This window comes from Aphidius gifuensis, linkage group LG2, assembly GCF_014905175.1.
Source record: "Aphidius gifuensis isolate YNYX2018 linkage group LG2, ASM1490517v1, whole genome shotgun sequence".
Taxonomy (NCBI): domain Eukaryota; kingdom Metazoa; phylum Arthropoda; class Insecta; order Hymenoptera; family Braconidae; genus Aphidius; species Aphidius gifuensis.
This window is the reverse complement of record NC_057789.1, coordinates 25,580,875-25,597,154: the sequence shown is the minus strand read 5'-3', so window position 1 is coordinate 25,597,154 and position 16,280 is coordinate 25,580,875. Positions and strand designations below refer to the sequence as shown.

Here is a 16,280-nt window from a genome sequence, read left to right as displayed (position 1 = left end):
TATTTTCTTTTTTATTTTTTTTCTCATTTTAGCTACTTACCCTTCGCGTCCCGTTACTGAAACTCCCACAGCATTACTTTTCTCTTGCAGAAAAAGCTTTTTTATATATACACATAGACAAACGCCACTTTGCTTGCCAACATTTTTAACTATTCAATTTTTTTTATCATTTAATTTTTTTTTCTTTTAATATCAATTTACTTGGGCTAATTATTTAAGTTAAAATTTTTTTAAATAAAAAAAAAAAAAATTATAAATTAAATACACGATAGTTTTAATTAATTTATAAATTAATAAATTAATTTATATTTTAAATTAAAAATTAATATAAAGTTTTGTAAAATTTTTTAGAAATAGAAAAACTTTTTGAATGTCCAATTTTGAGGTAAATTTAATTTTTAATTTTAAAACTATATAAAACTTTTTAAACAAGATTTAGGAGAGAATTTGAAATCAGGAAAATGTTTGATCAAATTTTGCTTGTTTAATTTAAGTTTTATTATTGTAATATGAGAAGCTGGCTTTTAAATAATTTGATGAAAAAATCAAACCAACTAGATCAATCAATTTTCAACTTAAATTTTTGAATTTTTATCTCGTTTAACAGATGATCCGATATTTAAACAACCCTCAAGGTAACATGACAAGAAGGGTAAAATTCATGTCAATAGAAAAGTGAATAAATAAATTCGTGAGACTTAAGAAAATCATAAAAGTAGACAGTGATTAATACCAAGACGTCATCTCTTATTTCCACAACTTGATTTTAATATTATTTTTATTTTTTTACTCCATCTTTTTTGTGATGATCCTCATGTACCATTTATTCATCTTATTTTTTATATGATGTACTACATCTAGCATCACACAAAGCCTACACAAATTCTTATTACATTTCGTTGAAAAAAAAAAAAAACAAATTCATATACACAAGACAGGTAAAAGGTTTTACGAAAATTCATTGTCAGACAATTTGCATGTCAAAGCATTGAAAATTTAGTTGAAGTGAGTGAGAAAATGTGTTTTCTTATTCTTCTTTATATATATTTTGTCTCATATTATCTTTCTCTCACCTTCTGCACTTTTGATTAAATTAACTCAAAAAGTAACGAGAGTACTTTATGCTTGAGTTGAAAAAAAAAAAAAAAATTGAGACAAGAAAATACATGAATTTATATTAACCATTTTTTAAAAATAAAATTTCATAAAGATATTTAATAAGTATAATGTGCCTGTTCAATTTATATTCTGCTTGAAAAAAAAGATGAAATTCTAGTCTGTGTCCCGAAGGATCTTGATAAAAAAAATTTGACTGATAGTAAGGGTGAAGGTGAATTTATTGCAGCTGCCGGTGAAGCTAAGGGGATCAAGAGCCGCAATGATTTTCAATTTTAAAATCCACTTTGAGATTCAGTGCTCAATATACCTTTTTATTTAAAAAAAATATATTTTTTTATTCTTGAATTGTGTATTTTTTATCAAATATCAAATTGACATTTATTTATTTATTATCTATCATGAAAATATTTTTTTTTTCTCTAATTGACTAAATTATAAATTTACTTTTTTTTATATTCAAAAATTTAATCAACCAACTGGCTAACATTATAATTAAAAATTAAAAAATACACTTTTATTTATTATAGTTGTATTTTTAAAAAATAATAGACATTATGACAGGTGGTGAAGAGATAAAAGGGGTTGCCAGCTGAAACACAGCAGGAATTATTGATACTCTCACTAAGCAATCTAACGAGATTTTAATGGTTAGTTAAATCCACCACGAATTGGCTTTGCACACATGAGCATCATTTGCCAATTCATCCTTTGATCAACCAACATATCACAAAAACAAAAAAAAAAACCAACATTTTCCAACACATTATCTATCAAGTAAATCAAATTATTATACAATTTTTTTTTACATTTAAACCAATCAACTTAAAACTCCATTAAAAAAATAGCTTTACGTAATTATATATGTATTTTTTTATCATCTCTTTTTTTTTCATCTTGAACAAATTGCTTTTTCATATTTCATTATATATTCATTTTTAAATTGAAATATGAATGAGCCTTATTGACCAGGTACAAAGTATACCAAAAGAATATTATTTAAGTGATTTATTTAATATTTTTTTTTTCAATTTTATCTGCAACGTTTATCGAAAATTCCGGCAATTTTATATCAGTTTTATTTTTTTATAAATTGATATTTATATACATGATAATATTTGAGTTAAAAAAAATTTTCTGGTATTCTAAAATTTTATTTGAATTTTTATTCCAAAGGTAGACTATAGTGACCGCTAATTATTCAGCAAATGTTATAATTGGCGCATTCCATTACTGGTAATGGATCGCACTTAGCCGGTGGTGGTGTGATTGGGGATAAAAAGGACAGAGATATTTCAAATGAAAGGGGATTTTGCGTGAAGGGTAATCATGTTGATGGTAGTGGTGGTATACTACTCGTCGTGGTGGTGGTGATGGTGATGCAAGTAGGGGTTTTAAAACGAGCGGGTTCAGGTGGAAAGCTTGCTGGAACGTTGAACCAATCTCGATAATACTGCAGCTTGTTACTACATCTATTTTAATATATATATATAAATTTAGAATGGCTTCCACTTGCCATACACACTCATCCGGATTAATTGAAATTCATATTATATCTCATTCGGTCTATTTGTCAACGCTTTTTAGCTTCCTTTATTCAATTTTCAATTATTTTTATTTTTTCCAATTTTTGTTTGATTTAAATTTTTTAAATATATTTATATTATGAATTAATTATATTTATTATTATTTTCTAGTTTAATAATATAGTCATATAAATAAATTTTAAATTGATTTATAAATAACAAGTGAAAGTTATGGAATATTATCACTTTGTCAAAACAAAAGTATCACATATCACATGGTCTCAGATGTGTTTTGTTGTTTAGCTCTTGAATTTATAATTCCATTAGAATTGAGGGGGTTGTGTATACAAAATTTTAGCACGTGCCACCAAACAATATTCACATTCTCACTGTGTTCAAGTGGGGTGCGCGTGTGACGTTTCTGTCACCCGCCACGCGACCATACTCTATGGAGATACATATACAGACCCAAGGGGAGAGATTTATTTTTTTTCTATATATATTGCTCAATCGACAAGCTGCACAACAACAAAAAACATGTTTGTTGTTTTATTTTTATATTATTAATAACCCCACATGAATAACAATTCAAAAATTCAAAGACGATTTATTTAAAACAATCAACTGATTAATGATACTTGCTTGTATCAATGATGCACTATTTAAATTTATACTTTTGTTTTTTTTTTTTATTTTATAAATATTGTATAATAGCAAATAATAAATATTAATTTCAATTAAGAAAAAACAATGGAAAATTGAATTTTTAATTTTAAAGAATTCTTTGAATTTTTAAATATTTTTTGTATAAATTATTTGGAATAAATATATTAAATGACACAACATATACAGAAAAAAAAAAAAATAAAAACACTTGAATAAAAGTCAATGAAAAAGCCCTCTTTTAGGGCAAATATTAATGGCTGTTTTTTTTTGTTAGTTATAAGTTTATCACAAATGAAATCAGTGATATTTATTCGCACGTGTCTTGTACTATTTTATTTAGCTTGTCACGAAGATACTCTGATTACATCCGGGAATTCAACATCATTGAGTTGTCTGTTCACTGACATTTTCTTAATGTCTTCCGTATTTCAAGATGACATTATTTTTTTACAAGATTTTTATTAAAATCAATACTGTTATTACTGGCACATGTGTCAACAATTTATTCATTTATTTATATATTTTTATTTTAAACACAAAAGACTTGATGACAAAAAACATAATGATAATATGACTAACAGGGATGTCCTGGTTGAGTCAAAATTTAATATACAAGCTTGGGAATTATGAAAAGTATGAGAAAACTTGACTGAGGAAACTCTAAAATTAAATATTAATATGTAGAAAATAATTAATTTGTAATTATACATATATTATCTTTATACAGGCTAATGTACTTTTGAATAATTGTAATTATTAATGAAAATTATTAATTACAATTATACGAGAGTACATTATAGTATATTCAAAGATAATAAGTTTCTCGTGGAATCTAAAATAATATTTAAGTGACTTATGCTAAGATGATATTTCAAGATGATGAATTTAATTTTAGTAACATCAAAAATTCTGACAGATTTGAGGTAATTTAAAATAAGATAATTCAAGTTGAATTTTGACCATTTAGATATTAATAATCAATTTTAATATTAATACAAAACTTTATTTTAAAATGATTATTAAATTTAAATTTTACAAGTATATATATTTTAAAAAATTGTATTTATTTTTATAAATAAAAATTAATATAAATTGTAATAAATTATTGTCTAAATTTTAGCTTTGTTATTTATCATTGTAGACACGTGTCTACGCCCAGTCACTTTTAAACATCACATTTAATCACAAAAATAAACAATTCAATTCAAGAATTTCTTAATGTAACTAATATGTTTAAATGTTGAGAGTCCAGTTGTATTTATTACAAACAATACAATACATTTATCACTAAATAGAAAAAATAGAAAATAAATTGTCCAGGATATTTAACAGAATAGTATATAGATAAATCGAAATCCATTGTCTGCATTATTATTGTCTAACGATTTAGCTCGTATCATTTACCCCTAACTTCCGTCTTGACAAATTAACAGAAGCTTTTGTACGCCTCGTTGATTATCATAATCATATATTCTATATATACAAAGAGGCTTAATTGTCCAACATCAATTAATCAGCCATGAAATTCATCCATTTCATATGTTGTCGATAGTTGATACCTGTGGAAGTCAGCAATAGTCTCCCACCCACACAAAAATGATATATACAATTTATATATATTTATATATAAATTGTATATATCATTTTCGTGTGAGCAGCATAATCAATATCACCTTTTATTTTAAGTTTCACTGTTTATTACATTCAGTTTTGTTGAAACAATCAACGCGTTAAAATGAGCAGATTTTTATCCCGGGGAGTGAAGAATTACTTAAACAAGTAACAAGTAAGTTGATATTTTTTATGTTATTTTTTATGTTATTATATTATATTATATTTATAAATACATCTTAATTAAAATATTTTTTTTTTTAAGAAAAAACTCAATTGATTTTGTAACACCAAAGTTGTACGCTCAAAAAAATGACAATGTTTACAAAAAACCAGCAAAAACAATTGTTTATTTGTTTTTCAAAAATTACTTCGGCATTACTCCGACTTTCTCCGGCATTATTCCGATTTTCTCCGGCATTACTCCGTTTTTGGCTCATTCCTGAGAAATTACTCCGGCATGAAATTGATGACGGAGAAAACACTTGACATGAGATCAATGCTGAAGTTTTTTCTCCTTCATTTATCTCATGCCAAAATAATTTGTCTGGTAATAATTTCATGGGCCAAAAATGGAGTAATGCCGGAGAAATATTTTCACCAGAGTATAGGTAAAATCATCTCCTTAAATTTTGATTATGATGGAATTAAGAAATCAATGGAAAAAGTTAGGTTTTTGTATTTTTTTTATTTATAAATTATAAAGAAATATTATCAATACCAATTTCCTCAACTCCAAAAATATTATTATTATTAAATTTTGCAACAAAAAATATATTATTTTTATGATTATCAAGTAAATTAATAAAAATTTAAATAACAAATTCATCATGCAATTAAAAAACAAATTACCCTTTCTAAAAAAATAAAAATCTTATATATTTTATTATGCAATTAAAAAAAACTGTATAAAAATGATTTTCAAAAAAAAAAAAAAAAAATCTCATTTTGCCAATGTACATACACTTTATGATTTTAAGATTATATTTATTTTTTTTTTTTTGAATATAAAACAATTTTAATGTTCGACAATGTATGTATTCAATGAATTATGATTAATTCTAAAGTTGCAATGTCACCTTATATCATAAAAGAATATGAATAATAACAATGATGAGATGACGATGATGATGATGATGATGAATAAAAGGGAGTTGATGGTTTACTCAAAAGGTTGCTACAATATATATAAAGTTATTCTATACTACATCCGCAAAGCTATTATAACCGCTCGAGCGAATCTCTATTAAAACGTGTTTACACTGGCTTAGGGGTTGTCTCAAGCAATCCCTCCCCTAGATTCTTTGGTAGATTTTTTTTTTCTTCTTATTTTTTTACCTCGTTGTTGAAGCATTTATGTATACATGTGTTTATCCTTATCATAGTTGTAGTTTTTCGTCATAATAATCCTTGTTGAAATATGTGTGTGTGCATTGGTGAATAGTGAATATATACTTGTGATGATTTACTTATCTGTGTGTATATATGAATATGTAAATACAAGGCCAATGTGCGAGAGGCCATCCAACATATTTCCATGTACAGAGTAATGCCTATCTAATTGTCGCGTGTATGAATAGTGAATCCCAAAGCACTTGAGGCTATGAGCCACATCCAAGCCAACCATAAGGGTAGAATATTATCTATGTATATATATGAGCTAATCTATATTATGATATAACCAAAACTACCCTTGTCTGTAGGGTGAGAATCGGTGAGAAGATATATGAAATAAACTTATGCTTTATTAAAATAGAAAAATTTTTTAAATATAAATTTTTATATAAAGAAAATGTGTCAATTTTATATTTATATATTTAATTAATACGTAGATTGTCAGTTGTAAAATTTATAAATAAATTATTTAAATAGAAAATTTAATTTTGATAAAAAGGATAAATATAATATTAAATATAAAAATAAAATATTATTTAAATATTGAATCAATTAAAAGTAAAAAAAAAATAACTCCGCATTTAATTTATCTTTTAAAAAATAAAAAATAAACAAAAAGTAATAATAAAAAATAAATAGAAAATTAAAAAGAGGTGAGAGGTTTTTTTTTTTTTCAATTCACTCTTAAATTCTATATGCATATTACTGAATAAGCATCTGGCCATCAAGTGAGTTGAGGATACCAAGGTGAATGCGAGAAGGTTGTTGCAACGAAAAAAAAAAAAAAATAAATAATAATAGAAAGGGGGTTTAAGGGAGTTGAAGGCGAATGATAAAGGGGGAGGGTACTTTGGGCTGAATAATTAAAGCTCTCATTAGGGCGACAAAAGCACCCTGATGGATAGCTGCTTGGACCAACTGGATGTAGTTGGTAACTGTCACCCACTTTTCTCTTTTTTTCTCTTCTTAACTACACAAACCCCATTGCATTTATTTTTTAATTCTAAACGTAGTCTTCAGCATCTCGTCTCGTTAAGAATTTTTATTATTTTCTCTTCTTTTTTGGACTCTGTATATATATTTCAAGTCCAGATATGCGCTTTCGGTGTGCAAACAAAAACCACCCACTTCGAGTGCCATTCAAAATTGTCATTCAGTTTGTGTATGTATATTTTTTGTAAGTATTTTAAAAGTGGGGAGTTAGCGGACTTGAAAATTATAAAAAAAAGCTTATAAAAGAGTCAAGGTATATCTTTATATATATAACAAAAAATAAATATGAAAAAAAATTTACTCAACATGAAGCTTTTGTTTTATTTGAAATGTTCTTTCATTTCTTAAAAGGTTCTCCGATGATAATTAGTACAATGTACGATGGCATTAATTATTTGTCGGTGTAATTACCAGAGGATAAATCGTCAGAAACGAACAACATTACAAGAGGGAGGTGCGAGAGTGAACAAGTAAATATACAAGCCAACTTACGAAAAGCAAAATAAAGTAGTGGCCATTATCGTTATTGCTAAAACAAACGTGATACAACAACAACAACAACAGTTACAACAATGATTAAGTGATAAAGTTATATACAAATAAATTTAAAACACATGCGTTGCTGCGGAAAATAACTTTTCTATTTTATTTTTTTAAATATATAAAAAAAATGGGTAGAAATTTTTGTGTTATATATACGTTTTAGAGAAAATTAAATTCTATATTTTAATTATTATTGCTAAATTGCACAATAACTGTAGAATTTTTTAAAAATATTTTTAAATAAAGAAAAAATTTTAAATTAATAAAATTTTTAAATGAGATAAAAATTATTAACAATGACTTTTAGTGGAAATTAAAATTTTATATTTTAGTCAGTTGATAAATATAATTAACAGAGCTTTTTTTTTTATTTTTATAATTTTTTTTTTGCAATAATAAAGCTTGAAATAATTAATTTTAAAAAAAACATGTCATTTTTTTTTAAGTGTACATTTTATATGTAGATGATATTATCAATTATAATTTAAATAATAATTTTTATAGATTAATAAAATTATATCAAGGCTTATATTATATTTGATATAATTTATAATAATAATTTTATATGATGCATTGTACACAGTATGTATACATGAATATGTCGCACATCGTGTCATATCACTCAACAACAATTGCTTCCGTCCGCCCGTATTTGACAAGAAAATCGCTTATTTAATTCGCCAAGTTCCGAAACAATATACTCTATATAATATTCATAATGAAAATAATAAAAATTAAAAATTAACTTTATTAATTTAATCAATCAAAGTTATGAGTTATAAATAAAAAAATTAATTTAATCAAAAAAATTAATAAAATAATTTACAATTTAAATTTTTTCATACTTTCTATCATTCTTTGAGCATGTGATATTAAATTGAATATAAAAATAATAATTTTAATCAATAACGAAAACAAAGTAAATATAATTTTTTTTTTTTTAATTTATTTTTAAATAAATATTGAATATAAATTTGTTTTTTTAATGATTTTTTTTATAGATAATTTGAGTGTTTATTTAAAAGTTTAAATAGTAGATGTAATTGTGTGTGTGTCAATATTTATTGATGAGTTTGTAAAATTGTTATAGTATTGAGTTGTTTTGGTGTTATGTGTCAATGGTATCAATCTTGTGCATAAGGTCAAAGGCTACATTCAAAGATCAACTTCAGGGTTGCTCAGTAAAATTTTTAGTAAATTTATTCAATCATCTATGTCTATTTTCTAATATTTTTCACTAACAACCATAACCCTTGATACATTTTTAAATAAACAAAAAAATATACATTTTTTTTAGAGGTAATAATTTGTGATTAAAAAATATTTATAAATAAAATTATATTTAATTCAAACAGTAAAATGAAAAATAAATTTCATTCATTTTATAAAACTTGTATAACTGGTTTTTCCTCATTACAAGTTACACAACTAAATTTTTTTAATTTAATTTTATTTAATCTATATTTCAAATATAATATTCAACAAGAAAATAGTATACAAAGATAAAAAAAAATGGCAATATAAAATGATTTGAAAATATTTTCTTTTTAATTATTAATTCCAAGAAAAGTGAAAATAGTATTTAAAAAAAATGCATTTTTCCTTTTGTTGGAAGATTTTTTCAGCACACAAATGACACAAGATAAATGACAGCCAAAAGATAAATTTTATTATTATTATTATTTTGAGTATAAGCCATTTATTTACGCACGTTTTAAAATTTAAAAATTTCAAAGTCATTGTGATTTCTCAAGGCCATCTTTGCATGCTGTGTTTCTGTGAATATTTTAATCACCCAAAGAAAATATATCATTAAAATTATTTAACAATGAAAAACATGTTTTTCTTTTCATTTTATTGTGAAAAGAGGGGAAAAATATATAACGCTGTGGAGTTTGCATGAGCGTCTAATTATTCGTAAATGAAGAAGGAGTGTGGATGTGAACGGTCACAACAAAACGGAATACCAAGAAAATACCAGTTGATCAGTTGTTGTAGTAGTCATCGTTGTGGTGCAACAACGTGTAACGATGATTTTACTCTTTAAATTATTTACTGTAATCATTTACATCACATTAATTTTTGGTAAGTTTATTTTAATCAAATTAAATCATTTAAATAAATTTTTAAACATCAATTTAATTTAATCATTTAATTATAATCATTTTTTTTGTCAACAAATATATTAACTAAATATTAACTGTTTAATTTTTTTTTTTCTTTTTATTTTTTTTATGGTTTTAAAACTCTTTTTTTCCCGCGTTTTATTTTTTTTTTTTCTTTATGTCTTCGGGCATTATGGTTATCGTTTTTGCCGGCTAAAGGTCCATCAAATTTCTATCAAATTAAAAATATCAATTGTCAATAAAAAAAAAAGGGAAAAGGGTTTTTAATTAAATTAATTTAAATTTATTATAATGGGTTAATTTAAAAGACCGGATAAGAGTAATCATTTTAAAAATAAAATATATTTACTATGTGCAATAAAATTATAAATAAATTAAAATTTATAATGTGTTTTTATTGTTTTTTCTTCAGGTCCCAACTGTCAAACAGCACCAGGTAAATATAAATATCACGTGCTGTCATTTGCACACGTGTTTTTTTATTTTTTTTTAAATAAAAAAATATATATGTCGGTATGTTAATTATTAATAAATGCGTAAATAACGGGACGAGACAATTCAAATAGCTCCGAGAATTTTTTTTTTTTTTTTTCTTGCCCAGTAACTGTTGGAATATTTTATTTAAAAAAAAAAAAATAAAAAGACATCAACTTATGTGCATATTGCCCTCGACAAAATGCAATAAAAAAAATTTTTAAAAATAAATTAATAATTAATAAATAATTCTATATAAAGAAGAAGAAAGAAAAAATTTTTTTTTAAATCTTGACCTTGAAGAAATAAAATCAAATGAATTTTAAAAATTTATTTAAATACAGAAAATGATTGCAGTTGAAATTTATCAATGGAATTTAAAGAGAAATAAAGATTGTCAAAATAAGATACCATATAAAAATGAATTTAAACTTATTTTTTTTTTTTTATTTATCAAAACCAGAGAAGGAGGATGAACACTTGGTTGATTAACGGTTCACTGAATGCACGTCGTAAAGTTTTTCCCCCTCGTCACACGCATTCTCTCACAGATTTGGGGTTCTTATGATTGTATTATATAAATATATATATGTAGTTTTTTATATGACCATCAAGAATGTCCAACAAGAGTCCAAAAGCAAAACGCAATGTGTTAAACAGTGGTAGAACCAAGTAGAACCGGCAAACGCGCCTTGTCTGTCAGTTGTGTCTTGACTGTCTTGACTCTTAAAGCCACAAAGTTTAATTTAAAATTTAAAAAAAAAAAATATAATAATAAATAAAAAAAAAACAATTGATATAATACATATTGAAATGAAAATTTTAAAGCTTTAATTAATTTTTTTTTAGCTGTTATATTTTGTGTTTTAAATTAATTGATAAATATTTAAAAAATGTTATCGTTCAAGTATCAATTATTACTATTGATTATAGCTATTGTCGAATCAATTAGAGGATGGACAATTGGTCATGGATATAAATATGAAATAACAACAATTGTCTTGTCTCGTGAATCAGGCATAACAAAATCAGGTGGTGACGTTGGCTTTCAATTGACTGGTCAAATAACAGTCAATCCTGTATGGCAAGATCCAAAAGATCTTGAAACAATACTTCTCGAAATTGAGGTAGGTTTATTTTATTTTTTTTTATCAATTTTATTTTTATCTGTTAAATAATTCAGCTAATATTAGATTTATGATTGTTATCTATTTTTTAATATTCATATTTTATTTTTTTTTTATCACCAATGATAATAATGGGACATAGAATATATTTTTTAAATGATAATATTTAACGCTCTAGTTTTATTGATGGATAATAAACATCAAGGTGATAATTACCAACACTGATAAAGAAATAGAAAATAAAATTGCATAATTGCTATTTTTTCTGATAAATAATATGAGCCTTGTAAATAAAAATTAGCAAGACTGTTAAATAATTTTAATTTCCATAGTAAAAATTAAAATTTCGTTTTATATTTTTATATATTAAGGGTTATCACTTGTTGGTATTTAACATGACCTTCAACATTTGATAAATAATTTAAAGACTTGAATTTAATATTTCATTGATAATTATTTTTTTAAAATATATGTTAATTTTATACTTACAGTTTACATCACCCCAACTTTGGATAAAATCAAGAAAAGCACCAGAGCCAGAAGGTTTTATTGAGCACTCGTCAAAGCTAGATGATGCATCAAAAAAGCCAATTTATATACTGTGGAATAATGGTGTTATAATAAAATCATATTTGGGACAAGAAGAGACAATATCATCATCAAATTTAAAACGTGGTATTGCTAGTATATTTCAATATCGTGTTCATGATGGTGATTATCGAGAGTATGATTCATCAGGTGGTTGTAATGTAACATATCAAACAATTGAAAAAAGTAAAATAAGAAAAATTAAAAATTATTGTGATGAAATAAGTCCAGCAAAAAAAGATGAACATCCAAATCCAATGTTAAGTGTTAATTTACATAGTAAAAGAATAACTGATTATAAATTAAATTCAGCATTGATACCAACATATATTCATGAATTTGAACAACATGAATTAACACTTAAAATAAAAACAGAAGTTGGATCAAGTGTAACATCAGAAAGAATATTAAATGAAATATCAATTGTTAAAGGAAAAAAAATTAAAGCTAAAAATGTTAATGAAGCACTTGCTGATTTACAACCTGGTTATAGAGAAATTAAAATGGATTTACAAATTGAGCCAGTAACATGTCCTGATACTGGATGTCAAACAGTAAGTTAATTATTATTTTTTTTGTACCAATTAACCTATCCTAATTATGTTTATTTTATTTAGTTGGAACAAGCAATTGATGAAAATCGTGAAGCACTTGAAGATTCATCCTTGGGTACAGCAAAATCAGCAGCAGCATTTTTAAAACTATTACCACTTAGTAAAGAAGCAACAGCTGATGATTGGTCAAGAGTATTAAAAAGTCCACGTTATCGTACAGTTAAAACTCAGCTGTTAGATATACTTGGTTCTGCTGGTAGTCCAACAACTCATCAAATAGCCATGAAAATATTACGTCAAGATGATTTTGGTGATGATACTGAAAGATATTTATGGGCATTGTCAATGTCACCATTACCACATCCAAGTGTCATCAAAGATATTCTAACAAGATCTGAAGAAACATTACAAAATGATAAAGTATCAGAGACACTTGCAATGACAGCTGGTGCAATGGCACGACAAACAAATAATCCTGCAATTATTGAAAAAACAAGAATAAGCCTTGAACTAGGACTTGATACTTGTACTGGTGATGATTGTCGCCTAAGATTTCTACGTGGTTTAAAAAATCTTAAAAGTAAAAATTCAATACCAATACTTATTGATTATATTAATAAAGGAACAAAATTAACAAGTATTGTTGCATGGCAAACACTTGGTTCACTTGATGATAAATATATAACAGATAAAATTAAAAATTTAGCTAAAAGAACATTCTTTCAAATTGGTGGATCAAAAAAAGATAGTACAATAAGAACACTTGCTGCTGATATTATATTAAATAATAGACCATCAATTGATGATTTAAAAGAATTTTTAGAATATTTAACTCATCATGATTCAATGTATGAAGTTAGAAAATATATTAGTCAAAGATTGGAACAATTGGCTGATAAAGATTCATCATTTAAGCATAAACTTAATACAGCAATTACAGAAAAATCAAAAAGTATTAATAATTATCATGTTATGGCACATCGTGGACTTAGTACAGCATTTACAAGACAATTTTTAAAATCATCAACAAGTAATGGATCATTAGTTACAATACAAGAAGTTAATTCTGGTTTATTAAAACGTGGAATTGTTGATGTTGTATTAAATACAAAAACACAAACAGAATTATCTGTATTTTCACTTGGTTTATTTGCTGGTGGTCTTGGTAATTTTGTATCATCAAATAATGATAATGATATTGATGATAATAATAATGAAGAAGATGATATTGCAACAGCTGGTATGGAAATTGGTCTTCTTGGTGTTGGTATACGTCCATTTATATTTTTTTCTGGACAAGGTGAATTAATGGGACATGTATGGTCTGGTACAGCATCAGAAAAAACACCAGCATTTCAAGTTATTGCAAATTTACATCATCATCGTGAATTAATACCATTATGTAGTGGTTTTATTGCTGATATTGAAGTTGATGGTGCATTAAGTTTTGATTTATCTGGACAAATACAATTAAGTTTATGGTCAAGAAATGCACAATCACTTGTACAAATGAATTCTGGTATTGCAATACGTGGTGGTTTTAAAATTAAATCTGAATTAGTACAGAGTAAATGTGAATTTGCATTAACTATTGAACCAAAATTAGAGCTATCAACTGATGTTGATTTTTCTGGACAAGTTAATTTATGTATGAAACTAACACAACCAGAAACATCAATGAAATATCAATTTTATAAAGTTGAAAGAATACCAGGTAGTAGACATAAATTAAGAAAAACAAAAAGACTTGTTTTACCATCACCACCAAAATCATATTTTCTTAATAAAAAAAATAATGAAATGTGCACTCAAGTCTTTAGTTAAAGACATTTAATACAGACTGAATGTTTTTTTTTTTTTTTAATTTTATATACATCACAATATTATTCTAAAGAAAAAAAATTAAAAAAATCCATTTGTACAGTGTTTTTATTTTTCAATATTAAAATTAAACAAAAATAGAAATAAATATACTGAATGAAAAATATAAGATTGTTGTTGTAGATAATGATGATAAATATACCATAGTTTTTATAAATAAATTTCAACACTTAAAAAAAAAAAAAAAAGGTTTAATTTAATTTTACATTTGTATTTTTTTTTTTAATATTTATTTTTACTTGTGATGTAGATTGAAAAAGTTCATCGACATCCACACTCAACAACTACCATATCTTCATAACCATATTGATAAGTAAGTGTACCAGTTGAATCTAAATAAAGTAAACTTGTTGGTGCAAGTTTAGTTGGTACACAACATACTTTTGCAATTTGTTTACCATTATCAATACCTTGTGATGCTCCATGAACAAGTGCTTGTACAACAGCATGTTTTGTTGGATTTAAATGTTCACTAAATGGAAAAAAACATTTACCAACACATTGATAAGCATCATAACCAGGTGGTGCAACAATCCATTCATCATAATTTATTGATGCAAAATCAACATACAATGGACGTTTTCTACATGGATTTTTTTTTTTTTTTCTACCATCATTTATTAATGCTGTAAATGATGAATCATCATTATCATCTTCATTAATTGATCTTGTTTTTCTTCTTTTTTTAGGTTTCATATAACTCAGCAGCAAAATTGGACCATCACTATTTGATTGTACATTAACTCTACCTCGTACTAGAAATTTTAATGAATCACCACTTCTCATTTTAACTGGTATTGTCACATCAAATGCTCTCCATAAATCGTCTCTTCTTGATGTTGTTACTTCTGATATTATTGGTCTATTATTATCAATTGTTTTAACTCTCATAATCATACCAGCTGTACCCATTAATTCAGCAGCTTCAAGATACTCATCATTATTTACTGGTGGAATGTTAAATTTTAATATTCTTCCACCACCATTTAATTGTACTGGTGATGTTATGTATATTGGTTTAAGTGCACGTACAATATCAGCATTTGAATGACGATGATAAAGTTGTAACATGTAACGTGATATTCCAGCATGTTTTTTATTTTTATTATAAATGTTTTTTAATTTATTTGATACATTTAAATAACGTTGATGCACTATTGATTGTTTTGGTAATGATAAGTCAACTTTTATTGATGCTTTTGTTACAACACTTGGGCTATTTAAATTAATTATTGGAGTTTTCCAAAAAAAACATAATCCTACTGTTACGAAAATTAATATTAACCAATTTTGCGAAGGATTTATCATTGCTGGGTTGTATTATTTTTATGTATTCATTCTGTGACTATACTTTGCAGACTGAAATGTTTAAATCTACTGCAAGAATATTTTTGTGATCCCAAATAGCAACCACTCATAATTTTAATTTTTACTTATCTTTCAATCCGGTACTTGACGATATTTTTAAGCTATATTTTTTTATTTTATTTATTGAATTTGAATTATTGAAATATCAAATATATACATCAGGTTAAATAAAAAGAAAACATAAATTAAGAAAATTAAAAATAAACTAATTATATTTTAGGGAATAATTTAAGCTTGAAAATGAATAAATAGTTACTGAATATTTATTTTATGACTTTAGCGATTGACTAATATGGAATGTTATATAAAACC

At 25.2% G+C, this 16,280-nt stretch overlaps 2 protein-coding genes across 3 annotated transcripts; one reads left to right on the top strand and one right to left on the bottom strand.

The window, feature by feature from the left end:
- The first annotated feature begins 9,720 nt into the window (after positions 1-9,720).
- Positions 9,721-14,810, top strand: LOC122849831 (microsomal triglyceride transfer protein large subunit). 2 transcript variants are annotated; one of them, XM_044148665.1, is made up of 5 exons: positions 9,721-9,935; positions 10,389-10,412; positions 11,384-11,577; positions 12,069-12,719; positions 12,783-14,810. In XM_044148665.1, the coding sequence occupies exons 1-5, from the start codon at positions 9,881-9,883 to the stop codon at positions 14,541-14,543; spliced, it is 2,685 nt and encodes an 894-aa protein (XP_044004600.1). In that variant the 5' UTR covers positions 9,721-9,880; the 3' UTR covers positions 14,544-14,810. The 2 variants fall into 2 exon arrangements, with proteins under 2 accessions (XP_044004600.1, XP_044004601.1); XM_044148666.1 differs by lacking the exon at positions 10,389-10,412 and having other exon boundaries at positions 9,775-9,935; positions 12,783-14,789.
- Positions 14,811-14,861: 51 nt separating this feature from the next.
- On the bottom strand, positions 14,862-16,003 carry LOC122849830 (bone morphogenetic protein 10-like). The gene has a single exon (XM_044148664.1). The coding sequence runs from the start codon at positions 15,906-15,908 to the stop codon at positions 14,862-14,864; it is 1,047 nt and encodes a 348-aa protein (XP_044004599.1). The 5' UTR covers positions 15,909-16,003.
- Between the last annotated feature and the right edge of the window lie 277 nt (positions 16,004-16,280).